Consider the following 12,774-nt stretch of genomic DNA (forward strand, 5'->3'; position numbering starts at 1 on the left):
ATATGTATATTTTTCATATGTGTCTTTCACTGGATTCATTTTACCTGTTTACCATGTAAAATATATGACTGTGCTCCCAACACTCTGCAAAATACACTTCCTCTTCTGTTATTCTCCCTGCTGCCTGACTTCTCCAAGACTTCTTGACTGCTTCCCAAATTGATTGCTTTAGCCAAGGGGGGTGGTTTTTATTTCTGGACCCTTACACACCATTGGTCTAAGGAAGACTCCATGCCCTTAAAGAGAGAATGGGTTTTTTTGCTGAGCTGTTTAAGAAACACATTTATACCTCCTCAGTAAGCCAGCTGCCCGTGGCTTGCCAGTTGATCCAGTCCTCCCACCAGCGCTGTGTGTTTTTCTTCTTGGGACTTAGGTGAGCCCTTTGCATGTCTCTTATTGACCCCCCCCTGCCCCACTTGCTGTTCTAAAAGGCTGAAAGAAAGAGTAGAAACTCTGTGGTTCCTAGATTAATGATTCTTGACTGGGGGGGAAAGGATCTAAACCCCAGTGTTGGAGTCAAAGTCTGTCCTCTGAGCACCCATCTGTCTTTCTTTAGCCTGTTACAGCAATCAATTTCATCAGACTTTGTTGCTGGTCCCGCTCCATAAAAGTGGCTTTGGCTCTCATGATTCAAGAGCTGGAAAGCTCAGATTTACTCTGTCCTCAGATTTAATTCCCACGGTGTTAAGGAATCGGCAGTGTAAACTTGCACTGCGAAACCTGAGCTTGAGAATGCAGTCAAATCTCCCTGCTGAAAACATGGCCTGTTTCTACATTAAAACTTGCTCGGTAGAGAAAGCCTAACCAGAAAAAGAAAAAGAAGAAAGCATACGATTTTGCCTTTCAGGAAAGAAAAGCATAACTAATTTGAGTAAGCTTGCTCTCTGTTCAAATTGTTCAGTAAGCAATTTTGGGGCAGTAGGGAGCAGATGGAAAAGCCACTTGTTGAAGAAGAAAGGGGAAGATGTAATGCTTGACCGTGTGACCTTTTTCGCACTTGCTGCTAAGAAAATGATTAAAATAGAGTGCTTTGTTTTCAGTGAGTCTGAGTGGTGCTGGTTTCACAAGTAGCATGCTGACATTTCTGCAAAAAAGGCAACTGACAAGTTGGGATATACTGTAGAAAATACAGAAAGGATACAAAACTTCAAATTACACAAACGTCTATTTTGATGATTGGCGTGATTTCCCTCTGTTGTTCCTTATTTGCATTTTGTTTTATTTCTAGTATATGTCACGCCCACTGTCATTTGCACCTTTGCCACCTGTGGTTACCACAGTGACACCCCTTATTGGCCCTCCTGAGTCACTAGGAAAGGCAAGGAGACAGCTGCAGCTCCTTTGCAAGCCATTTTTAGAAGCACTTTCTTCTCCATTATGTGATAGGCCCTACACATTTTTCAGGATAGGGTTTCTTTCAGGAGGTCAGCCATGGCCTTGGGGGGGGGGTGTCCTTTCTGGCCATCTTTTAACTCTTCCTTGTCTCATTCTGAGTATAATGGCCATCCATTTGCGATCCAAAGATAGCAAAGTAGTTAGTTCATACACTGGTGGGCGGCGGGGGTGGGGTGGGGTGGGGGAGGCACATACCTTTTAAATAATCGATTTGAAACAATACAAAAATACAGGGAAACCTTAAAGTTGAATGCAACTTGTTCCCGAGAAGCCGCTGAAATGGAAGCAAATTCCTAAATGTATAGCTGTGTACTTCTCTGGTTACCACCATTATGGCAGTCAGTAGAATGCATACATGTACTGATAAGAATCACTTGCAATAAAATGTAAGCTATTGACTAAGTAGCAAAGCATGCTTTGTCTCCTCACATGGGCTGCAGTATGAGTTTATTGCAGAGGTTTCAGCACACAGTGTTTCTACAAGGGTTAAAACTTGCAAGTTTTCTGGAAGGCTTGGTATAGATAAGGTTTTTCCCATTGTGACTGAGCAAAGAGTATATTTGTTTGTTATTGTAAGCTTGTATTTGTTGTGTTATAAAAGGAAAAATTAATACAAATTATATGGGGGGGGGGAGAAAATGTATTTGGCAGCCTTCCATAAATTTGGCAACTACTTCCTCACTCAGCAGATGGGGAGCAGTTGGGCAATAAGTACAAACCAATTTCTATTTTCTAGTAGTGACCAATGTTGTTTAAACCAAACAATACACTTGTCTTAAATATATATATATGCCTTTGGTTTGTTGCAGGTGCTCATCAACAAAACCAAGATGTCTGAGTAAGTTACTGTTGTGTATATTTTGTGGGCCACATTTTTAAAAACACAATTCTAGAGCTACAATTTTTCTTTCAATCCCACCAACAAGAAGTAATACCTTTCTGCACTCCCATCTGTCTAGCGCATGTGCTGCATCGGCTTCTCTATGCATATCACCAGCTGGATGGAGAGACGCACATGCAAATAGATTGTGTGCACTGGGCCGTCCCCCATGCCACCCAGCGGCTGGAGCTGTGTGCAAAGAGCTCTTTCAAAAAGTTACAATTCTTCTGGTTATCTGGCTTCTCTTTCCTCTTCCTTCCCTGCCAAACAATAGATGGGTGGGATTTTAACATTTGCAAAAATGCTTCGCCCACTATTGCCCCGATTGCTCCATGCTCAGTCTTTTGGATCAGAGAATCTGTCTTTTTATTCTTGAAACTAACCATCTGTTTTTCCTTCCCTGCTTTCTGCTTGTGTCTATTTCTTTCTCCCAAACCAGTGAAGAAGTAAGTTTCCCTTTCTATTTTGGCTGGGGTGGATGGGGTGAGGTTCATGGGTAGAACTTTGGATCAGAAGAGCATTGGCATGGCCATGCTATCAGTCTGGGATAAACTCTGCCCTCTTGGAGAAGATCTTGTAGGGCAGTGAAGATTACTCATCAACCAAAATGCATTGTCGTTCCTCCTCCTCTATAAGCGAGTTTCAAACATTCCATTCCACCCTCCCAACATTCCACCACAAGATGGAATCTACAATGGAGCTATGGAAATTAAGAGACAGCTGTGTGTGTGTGTGTGTGTGTGTGTGTGTGTGCGTGCGTGCACATGCCTGCGTCTGCCTGTGTACATGCAAATTTAGGCTCTCCTCAGTGGCACCCTTTAGTGCAACCGTTTCATTTTTCTTGCATAAATGAAAGGTTCTAACTAGAAGAAGTGAAATGCTGTCCCACTTGGGAACGATGCCATAGGAAAGCTTGCACCCCCATCTCTGATACTGGGTTGCCTTGCCCCGCCCCCATCAAAGAACTTCCAAGGTGTGCAATGATAACAATAATATAATAATAATTATTACTTATACCCTGCCCATCTGGCCAGGCCTCCCCAACCACTCTGGGCAGCTTCCAACAATTATCCTCCATGCAAAGCTCACAACTATGTTTCACTCAAAGCCATCCCCCTAGTACACTACTTCTACTATAATAATAGGTGGTTCAATAGTGGTATTTTTAAAAATCCAACAAGAGGATGATGTGCTCTTTGGGGGCTCTTTTTTCCTGTTTGCCATTGCTGACACGGCAATGAGGAAATGTGGACACCTTTTTGCCAGGCTGACTTAGAAATTGTGTTAGCAGCTTCTGTGGGTATTAATAGATTACTCACAGAAGAGCTATTAGAGTGGAGCTCTAGGGACTGGCGTTGACCAGAAGGCAGATCCCTGCTTCTTTAAGCTGCCAATATGTTTGTCCACATTTGTCATCTAATCTCATCCTGATGGAAGGCAGTGAAAGCAGAGACACTAGAAGTTGAGATTAGGAACAATGGTCTAGGACTCTAGGACATTAAAGAGTACCTTATGTACCTTCAGAAAGTTTTAGCAGGGCAAGGCATGTGTTACTTCTGCTCTGCCCAAACTCTAGAGAAGATTGTGGAGTTTGGAATGCCCTCTGGGCATCTGCAGAGAGGCCTAATGCAACCTGGTTATGCGTGGAGGTGAAGCTGAGCACTGCTGTGCATTCTCTGAAGTCTATGACATAGCAAGGGGTCAAGGGCATCACTGACCCTTCTTGGCTGGATGCTTCTGTGCATGTGAAGTAGCATGTTCAAGCTACAGTAGGCCTTTCCTCACAAGCATAGATGCAAGATGCAGTCAGTGATCTCACTGCCCCCTTGCCATGCCAGAGGCCTGCAGGCATACATGATTATGCCATGATAGATCTTGGATGCCATTCCAGGAGCTGCTGAAATGGAGTAGGTGAGGTCCCTGTTCTGCTCCAAAAATCTTACTGTTGTAACTGGAACATTTGCTAGCCCAAATTTTGCTTGTAGCAGAATATGTCACACTTGGTCTGCCTCTGTGATGGTTTTGGACTGTTCAGTGTTAGGTTGCTGTGGTGGTGGTTGTTGACAGCATGTATGCCTTTATTCATTCATTTGTTTGTTTGTTTCCCATCCCTCCTATTTATCTAAAAGGATCCCTAAAGTAGCTTACACATAACATAGCAAACTGCAGTCAGAACTGTTTAAAACCATTAAAGCCATCCAGTTAAGACCACTAATCAAAATTAAGCAACTAATACAAGAGAACAAACAGACATTAGTTTTACAGTCTTAACAATTAGGTAACCCCCCTCAAGGGCGTTATTTTTATTTTACCTGATCCCTAACAGTCAGAAGGGAGGTGTCTTGGTGGACTTCCTTGGATGGATAGTTTCATAGTGCAGGGGAAACCACTAAAAAGGCCCTGAGTTTTATAACCACCTTCTAGGCCTCAGAAATCTAGAGCAGCTGAAGAAGGGCCCATCAAAACATATATGACTTACCATATGGGTTCCTTTTCTTACTGGTGTATTTGGTTTCTTTTCTTTTCACTTGGGAACAAACTTTCCCTCTCTTTTGCTTAGTCCCCACCACATGTATTAAAATGGATTTTCCCATAGGGATAAATTGCACAAGAAAGAGTTACAAAATGGGCTTCTGGAAGAAGCATCTCATAGCATACGTAGGCACACTAATGATAGATTTTGACCAAAGCCTACTGCAGTACAGCCAAGTCTTTCCATTGCCTTTAAAAGTCACTTTTAAAAGGCCAAATTCTGGTCTGGCTGCCCCCATACTGTGGTGACCTTATCAGATTTCTTAAACATTCATGACTTGGATGGGATGCCCTCAAATGAAAGTACAGCAAGCAGGTCAGGGAGCTATTCAAAACATGAATGGCTATTCCCTCTGCCCCAAAGCACCAGAGATAGAATGTGCTGTTGTTATGAGGAGCCAACTTGCAGAAGCAAAGGGTCCAATTAGCATCATTTGAGGGCAAATTTTGACATCTATACCCAATTGCCTCTTGAAGCAATGTCAAAAGACATGCCTGGGGGAGGGGGAGAAATCGGCTGTGACTGTGAGAAGGACAAAACACTTAAGTAACCCACTTCTTTCTCATTTTGCTTCTTGCCATTTCAGAAAAAGAAGAGGGCAATCACTGCCCGCCGGCAGCATCTCAAGGTACCTTTTCTCTCTGGTTGTTCCTAACAAAACGACTTCTGTTTCTTTCTTACTTTTCCCCTTGGGTAAGAGATGTGGATGGTAAAAAGCTCTAAGCCTCACAGCACTGAACTCTGCCTGAGTGGCCCCTTTTCCAAAGGGCTTCTTGACATCTACAGAAAACTGGCCTGATTATTCCACACTAAGACCCTTTTCTATTGTTGCTTTTCATCTACAAGAGCTCTTTTAAAATGTCAGACACTTGACGACATGGATAGGGAACTGGTGGCCTTCTAGATATTGCTTAATGACAGCTCCCGCCATTCCTGACCACTGGCAATGCTGGAGGGGAGCTGTAGCTCAACAACATTGGTGGGGCACAGGGTCCCCATCCCTACTTCACAGCTTCTGCCATGTTTAACTTTTCAAGTACAACAGCCCCACACTTGCCATGGCGGTGGCAGCAATGATGGCAGTTTAGACACAGAGCTGCCACAATTATGTGAAAGAGGCCCCCTCGCCCATATGTCAACAGGGAAGGGGGCAGATGGATGGATGGTGTTGAGACTTTTCCACCACACCTTTCCCCCCAAGTGGTTTTTTTGCCAAGCTGAGGCAACTTGTGATACTGGAGCTGATCTGAGGAGAAAGGTGCTCAGGGAGAGAAACTGCATGGACATAATCCACAAGTGTGTGTGTTGAGGGCAGGTATGGTTTTGAACTTCTCACATATGGATCCTTTTCATTGTTAAAATCAGCGCCTGCCCTCTCTTTCTACATGATTGGTGCAGCTGCATGTTTAAGCAAACAGAACATCTGCTGTTACAACTAGCTTGACTCTGAATCCAGTCATTATAGTATTCGTTTTACACAGGATACTGAAGCTAAGGGGCGGTGGCTTTCCCAAGACCACCCAGTGAAGTCATGGCAGAGCACAAGCCCTGGCCCTACACCAGAAATGGGGGACCTGTGAACCTCTAGATCAGGGGTAGGCAACCTAAGGCCCGGGGGCCGGATGCAGCCCAATCGCCTTCTCAATGTGGCCCGCAGATGGTCTGGGAATCAGTGTGTTTTTACATGAGTAGAATGTGTCCTTTTATTTAAAATGCATCTCTGGGTTATTTGTGGGGCATAGGAATTCATTTATTCCCCCCCCCAAAAAAAATATAGTCCGCCCACCACATGGTCTGAGGGACTGTGGACCAGCCCATGGCTGAAAAAGGTTGCTGACCCCTGCTCTAGATATTGTTGGCCTACAGCTCTAAGCAACCCTTACGGTTGGCTATTCCAGCTGGGGTTAATAGGAGTTGGGAGTTCAATAAAATCTGGAGGGCCACAGCTTCCAAACCCCATCCTACCCTTTCCCCATTAGGCCCATGCTGGCTCCATTTCTCTGTGCCCAGCACTTCACCCTGGTGGGTGTTTGTGTATCATTGTGTATGATGACGATTGCCTTGAGAAGTCGTTCTGTTCCCCCAGTCATTGTGCTTGTCCCAACTTTATCCTCCAGAGTGTTATGCTCCAGATTGCTGCTGGTGAACTTGAAAAAGAAGCTGTAGCCAAAGAACAAGAAAAGGCCAACTACCTTGCAGAGCACTGTCCACCTCTGTCACTCCCAAGTTCCATGCAAGAATTGCAGGTAATAATTGAATCTCCTCCATTCACTGCTGCACAAGAACCGCAACATAGGATGTCAGTTCTAAGGTGTAGTTCTAAGGTGTAGTGACAATAAAGGTTTATTATTATTATTATTATTATTATTATTATTATTATTATTAAAAACAAAAATAAATTTCCTTCCAGTAGCACCTTAAAGACCAACTAAGTTAGTTCTTGGTATGAGCTTTCGTGTGCATGCACACTTCTTCAGATACACACGTGCATGCACACGAAAGCTCATACCAAGAACTAACTTAGTTGGTCTTTAAGGTGCTACTGGAAGGAAAAAAATTTTTTTGTTTTGACTATGGCAGACCAACACGGCTACCTATCTGTAACTGGAATTATTATTATTATTATTATTATTATTATTATTATTATTATTATTATTGCTATTATTTAATTTCATTCACCTCTAGTTTGGTCTCAGTCCATTGCCTGCTCCAAACAATCTTCAAACCCAGAGGTCTGGACATGCCTGTGTAAATGATAATTCTCCTTTCACACTAGGTCTTCACAGAGCATGTGAGTAAATGCATATTGGTCCAGACAGTGATTTTTAATTTATTTTTTAGAACACATCTGTGCTTAACAACTTTGCCTGATCATTCATGATACAACGGCATTGGTAGAAACAGCTACATAGAACAAGGATGGGGAAATGTAGCCCTCCATATGTTGTTGGACTCCAACTCCCATCAGCCCCAGCCAGTTTAGCCAGTGTTTTGAAATAATGGGAGTTGGGGGTCATAAACAGCTGGAGGGCACCAGGTTCCTTTCAAACCTGACATAGGATATTTTATCAGAATCCATAGTGTTGTTTAGTGGTCAAGGTTGAGATATTTAGTTGCAACATTTGTTATTGTGTTTTTTATGGATTATTTGCTCCTATGTTGCTTTTGAAGCAAAGACATCATTTAAGTAAGGTTGGACTGTATTTCTAGGGCTGTACACACACACACCTCGTCATGTTCAGCTCCCATGTGGTTTTTTTCCACTCAGAATCACCTATATATCTGGCCTTGTCATTGCTTCTGCACACTGAGTGACTGTTGTTGTAAACAACGGTCCACCTCTGTGCGTGCTTATTCAAAAGTAAGGCCTATAGTGTTCAGTAGGCCTTACCACTAGGAGTATTGGTTTAGGATTGCTGCTTAAGGGAGCCTCCTATATCAGATGCACATTTCAAAGGCACAGAACCTTTTGCTTTTTTTAAAAAAAAGTGTTTATGTGTGTCACTGATCTGTGTTAACATGAGGTATGAAGAAGCAACTACAATGTGTTTTCCAGAATATGCTGCTTTTCTGCAGTTTATGGTTGGATACACCAAGAGTCTTGAGTTTTCCTGAAAATTTTGCACCCACATCTCCTCCTGTCCCACAGTTCCCTGGTCACTGAGCTCTGAAGCAGTGTCCCAGATTGAGGGGAAAGCAGACTCAACCATGCCAAGAAAAATGCCTCTGCCACTTTTCATGACTTGCTCAATAATCTCTTGATAAAATAATTCATATCCCTCAGCAGGGCCTATGCAAGTAGCCATTATTGCATCTAACCACATAGCAGGTTCCTTGTACTGCAGTGGAATCTAGTCCAGTGAAGGAGGTGGCTGAGAGTGCAATCCTAGGGACACATCTATGAACTAAGGACAGTATTCAGCTAAGTGGTTGTAACAGGGCAAGGATTAGCACTAGTGCAATGGGATCCCCCCCCCATCCAGCCCTGTTCATGCCCCACAATATCCCCAAATCTGCTCTGGAAGGTTAGGGGAACCTACAGAACAGATTTAAGGGGCATTTGGGGCAGACAGAGAGGGGGTGAGTATTCCATCATACAATGACAAATTTTGTGCTCATGGAATGTTCTCCTTAGCTCTGCTTTGACAACAAACCCAAGTCCCACAGAAGTAAGTAAAGAAAAAGAATTAAGCTGTAAATTACATCAGGTGTGAATCAGGATTCCTTGGTATGAAGGACACGCTTTAATGCAAAACTAGCAATTCAGTAACACACACACACCATCCTAAAGAAAGGATGAAGTGGCATAAGAGAATCCCACTTATTTATTATATTTATATTCTGCAATCCTATGCATACATTTGCCAGGGAAGTAGGTAAAGGTAAAGGACCCCTGGATGGGTAAGTCCCACTGAATTCATTGAGACTTACTTCTGAGGAGAAAGGCACAGGATTGGATTGTCAAAATGCTCTCTACTTGATTTAGGTTCTCAGATTTTCAAAAAAGCAGCTGGACTGAAGAACTCACTATGAACACTTCTGAAACTGTGTAGCCAGACCTCTGTACTGAAGACACATAAAATATAGATTTCCCCACAGAAAGACTGGGGAGGAAATGCCCTATGGGTTTCAGCAACCCTCTTTAATAATCTCTCCTTGTTTCTCAACAGGAATTTTGCAAAAAACTTCATGCTAAGATAGAGGAGGTTGATGAGGAAAGATACGACACAGAGGTTAAGTTACAGAAAACTACTAAGGAGGTAATCCAGCTCTGTGCTGTATTGAGTGTGTGTTTCAATTTCTGGGTTTCATTGTCCTACTTTTGTTTCCAAAGAGTGGGTTGGGTCCAGAAGGATACAATAACATCTTGTATATAGCTCTTGAACAAAGGTAAAAATTCCACAAATGGATTCAAAGTTACATTTCTAGACTGTCGGAGGTCTCGCTTTCTGTGTTAAGGGTGTGCATAAAGGGTATACCTGAAATATACAATGTGTGTTCAGTAGGATAAGAAACCACCAAGAAAATATGGAAGGCTGGCATCTGCCACCTAGAAGAAAGTGTTTATTTGTTACTAGGGGTAGTTGCATTGGTACATTGACACCAATTTTCTAAAAAGTGTAAAAAGGAGGAAGAAGTCCTGGAACAAATTACATTTTGTAATGTTCAAGTTAGCTGTGGGAGGATTAGTTCCTCTTTTGTGAGAACAGAAGCAGAGCAATAGGAGACAACTCTTGGGATTAAATGCAGTCTTTGTCATATATTTGTAGTACATCTTTGTAGTATATTTGTGGGCTATCACACAGAAAAGAGTAGGTACAGACATACCTTCAGTGTAACTCCTAGAACTACTTTCCCTTTGTATCTTTCCCTCAAGTGCCTGCTTCTGTCCTGTAATTTCTGTATACTTTACTTTGTCAGGCTGTGCCTTATAATTGAGTAGTGCTTTGTGCTGTGTCCCCCTAATCTAATTTCAGCCACCTTTCCCACCCTTGCACCTTTTTCTTTCTCTGCCTCTCCCTCTAGCTTGAAGATTTGAGCCAGAAACTGTTTGACCTGAGGGGCAAGTTCAAGAGGCCACCTCTGAAGAGAGTCCGCATGTCTGCAGACGCTATGCTACGTGCCCTTCTGGGCTCAAAACACAAGGTCTGCATGGATCTTAGAGCTAACCTGAAACAAGTGAAGAAGGAAGACACTGAAAAGGTATCTAACGGGGTTAAAAGAAGCATCCGCTATGACTTTGCTGTGTAATTTAGCAAAGCTGTCTACTCAAATCCTGATTTGTAATGAAACTACATGTCAAAGACGTGGACACATTGTGTTCAGGTCTGGTATCTACTGCCCTACAAGTTTTTCTCCCCTTAGTAAATGTTCCCTTACTTCTTTGTTGCATTCATTTCCTTGTCACTAGCAACTAGCCTCAGGTTCTTGCTTTTGTTTCGCCTCGTAATTGTCTAAAGTAGCTCAGTTGGGCAAAAGCCTGGGATGCTGTTTATTCTCCCTCCCTTTTTTGGTACTACATTCAATGTCAATCATATTTGGTTGTACTTAAGAAAATTACGTCAGGTTTTTTTCATTATACCTCTTGGAGGTATGTAGCTACTAGTACTGTAATTGCAGATGCACAAATGAAGGCAATGACTTTTCAGTCCAATCTAGACTGCAGTCCTGTACAAACATATTTGGGAATAAGTCTGATTGAACATAACGGGGCTTGCTTCTGAGCAGATGTGCATAGGGTTGTGCATTAATTTAAAGCCACAGATCACAAGTAAAATAACATAAATTCATTCTTCTGTTTTACCTCCCCCCCCCCAAATAGAGTCTCAAGGCAACTTACAACACTGATTTAAAAAACACACACCCATTAAAGCCGGAATAAAATATGAAGCTTTAAGACAAGCAGTAGGAAAAACTGTCAACTATTCATAGCCCTGCAAATTTTTTCTGCGTCCCTCACCACTCCCACCAAAACCTGTCAGAGTGAAAACCTACCAGTTTGCTTCCTATGAATCAGCAAGAAACATGCTGTGTGGGTTTCTTAAAGGAGAACATCTCCAAAAAGCACACTGATAACAATGGTAATAAAGAACCATCACTGAGATAATGGTGAATTTAAAAAGTCCACAATTAGACAACAGTGAGTTTTTAAAAATTGCATTTTAAGTCAGCTGGAAGATGACAGGAACCAGGAAGGGCATCCAGCTTAAGCAAGCAGTAGGTGACTGCAAAAGCAGTACAGTTAGTTGACTTCCAGGGTTTTCTGATTATGAGGCTGTACCCAACTCTGTTTTACTTAGAGCAGACACATAAAAATTAATGGACTCAAGTCAGTCATGTCTATTAATTTTGGTGGGTCTGCTCACAGTATGGCCAACATTGGGTGCAACCCATAGTGTCCAAGACTCTGAATTGTGTCTGGAAGAATAATCATTTTCACTTCTTGCTGTGTTTTGTGTTGAGTTTTATGCTGTTTTGGGATTCATTAGATACCAACGCTCACCTTTCCGGCTGGGAGCTTGTGAACCAGCCCTATATAACTGACACTCTTTGTTCATACACAAGTGCTTGTAGAATTCTCTCTGTCAAGCAAGGCTGTGTAAGGAAAAGCAAATGGATGTGGCCCTTCGTTCAAGGACATTGACCAAGCTTGAATGTTTCTCCCCTTCCTCCCATAGGAGAAGGATCTTCGTGATGTGGGTGACTGGAGGAAGAACATTGAGGAGAAGTCTGGCATGGAGGGCAGGAAGAAGATGTTTGAAGGCGGCGAGTAATAGGAACCATGCAGCTGTTCAGTCCAATCCTCATCCCCCATCCAAGTCCCACTGCTCCTTTTCCACCTATCCTGCCACCTCATTTTCTGCCAATCCTCTACAGCGCTGTTTTTGGGATGGCTGTCCTCAGGCCACAGTTGCATTTCATAGAGCAATCCACCTTACAGACCCTACCCGCAGCCTGACCCCATGTTATTGCTGGAAAGACAATTGTCTTGAGCTGTGAAATGTCTTAAAACCCATTTTGCAACAATGGTAGCTGCATGACCTGAAACAAACCAGTCATTAAATCCTGTAATTTGGTAGGACCTGTTGTTACAACTAAACCGATGTAAATAAAGCTTTGGAAGTGTGGCTGAATTTGTAAGCCTTGGGAGGCTGAGGTACAAAATGACTTTGTGCCGTGACTGCGTTGTATTTTCCTGACATGGAAACTGCAGATAGATCTCTCTCAGATACAAACTGCAGTTGCTGTTTTGCAATGCATACACAGAGGACTTCCTTGTGGTGCTTTTGTATTATGTGTGCCATGGAATTAACTCTTGCCTTTGAGAAGAGTTCCCTGAGTTTGAATGTAAGCAAGTTTGCAGCTGCACTCCAAATAATTTTTTGCCTCATAGTCACCTGTTTTTGGAGCACTAGGGACAGTTTTAGGAGGCACTTGTATGATCACAAAACAGCAATAGCTATTA

The 12,774-nt window shown here is 42.7% G+C and overlaps 1 protein-coding gene across 2 annotated transcripts; it reads left to right on the forward strand.

Moving 5' to 3' along the window:
• Window positions 1-219: 219 nt before the first annotated feature.
• TNNI2 (troponin I2, fast skeletal type) lies at window positions 220-12,436 on the forward strand. 2 transcript variants are annotated; one of them, XM_083574560.1, is made up of 7 exons: window positions 220-373; window positions 2,205-2,233; window positions 5,395-5,436; window positions 6,926-7,054; window positions 9,479-9,568; window positions 10,335-10,511; window positions 11,987-12,436. In XM_083574560.1, the coding sequence occupies exons 4-7, from the start codon at window positions 6,932-6,934 to the stop codon at window positions 12,080-12,082; spliced, it is 486 nt and encodes a 161-aa protein (XP_083430686.1). In that variant the 5' UTR covers window positions 220-373; window positions 2,205-2,233; window positions 5,395-5,436; window positions 6,926-6,931; the 3' UTR covers window positions 12,083-12,436. The 2 variants fall into 2 exon arrangements, with proteins under 2 accessions (XP_083430686.1, XP_083430685.1); XM_083574559.1 differs by having other exon boundaries at window positions 247-373; window positions 2,205-2,246; window positions 5,401-5,436.
• Window positions 12,437-12,774: the final 338 nt, after the last annotated feature.

Source organism: Podarcis filfolensis (assembly GCF_964270895.1).
Source record: "Podarcis filfolensis genome assembly, chromosome: 1".
Classification (NCBI taxonomy): Eukaryota; Metazoa; Chordata; class Lepidosauria; order Squamata; family Lacertidae; genus Podarcis; species Podarcis filfolensis.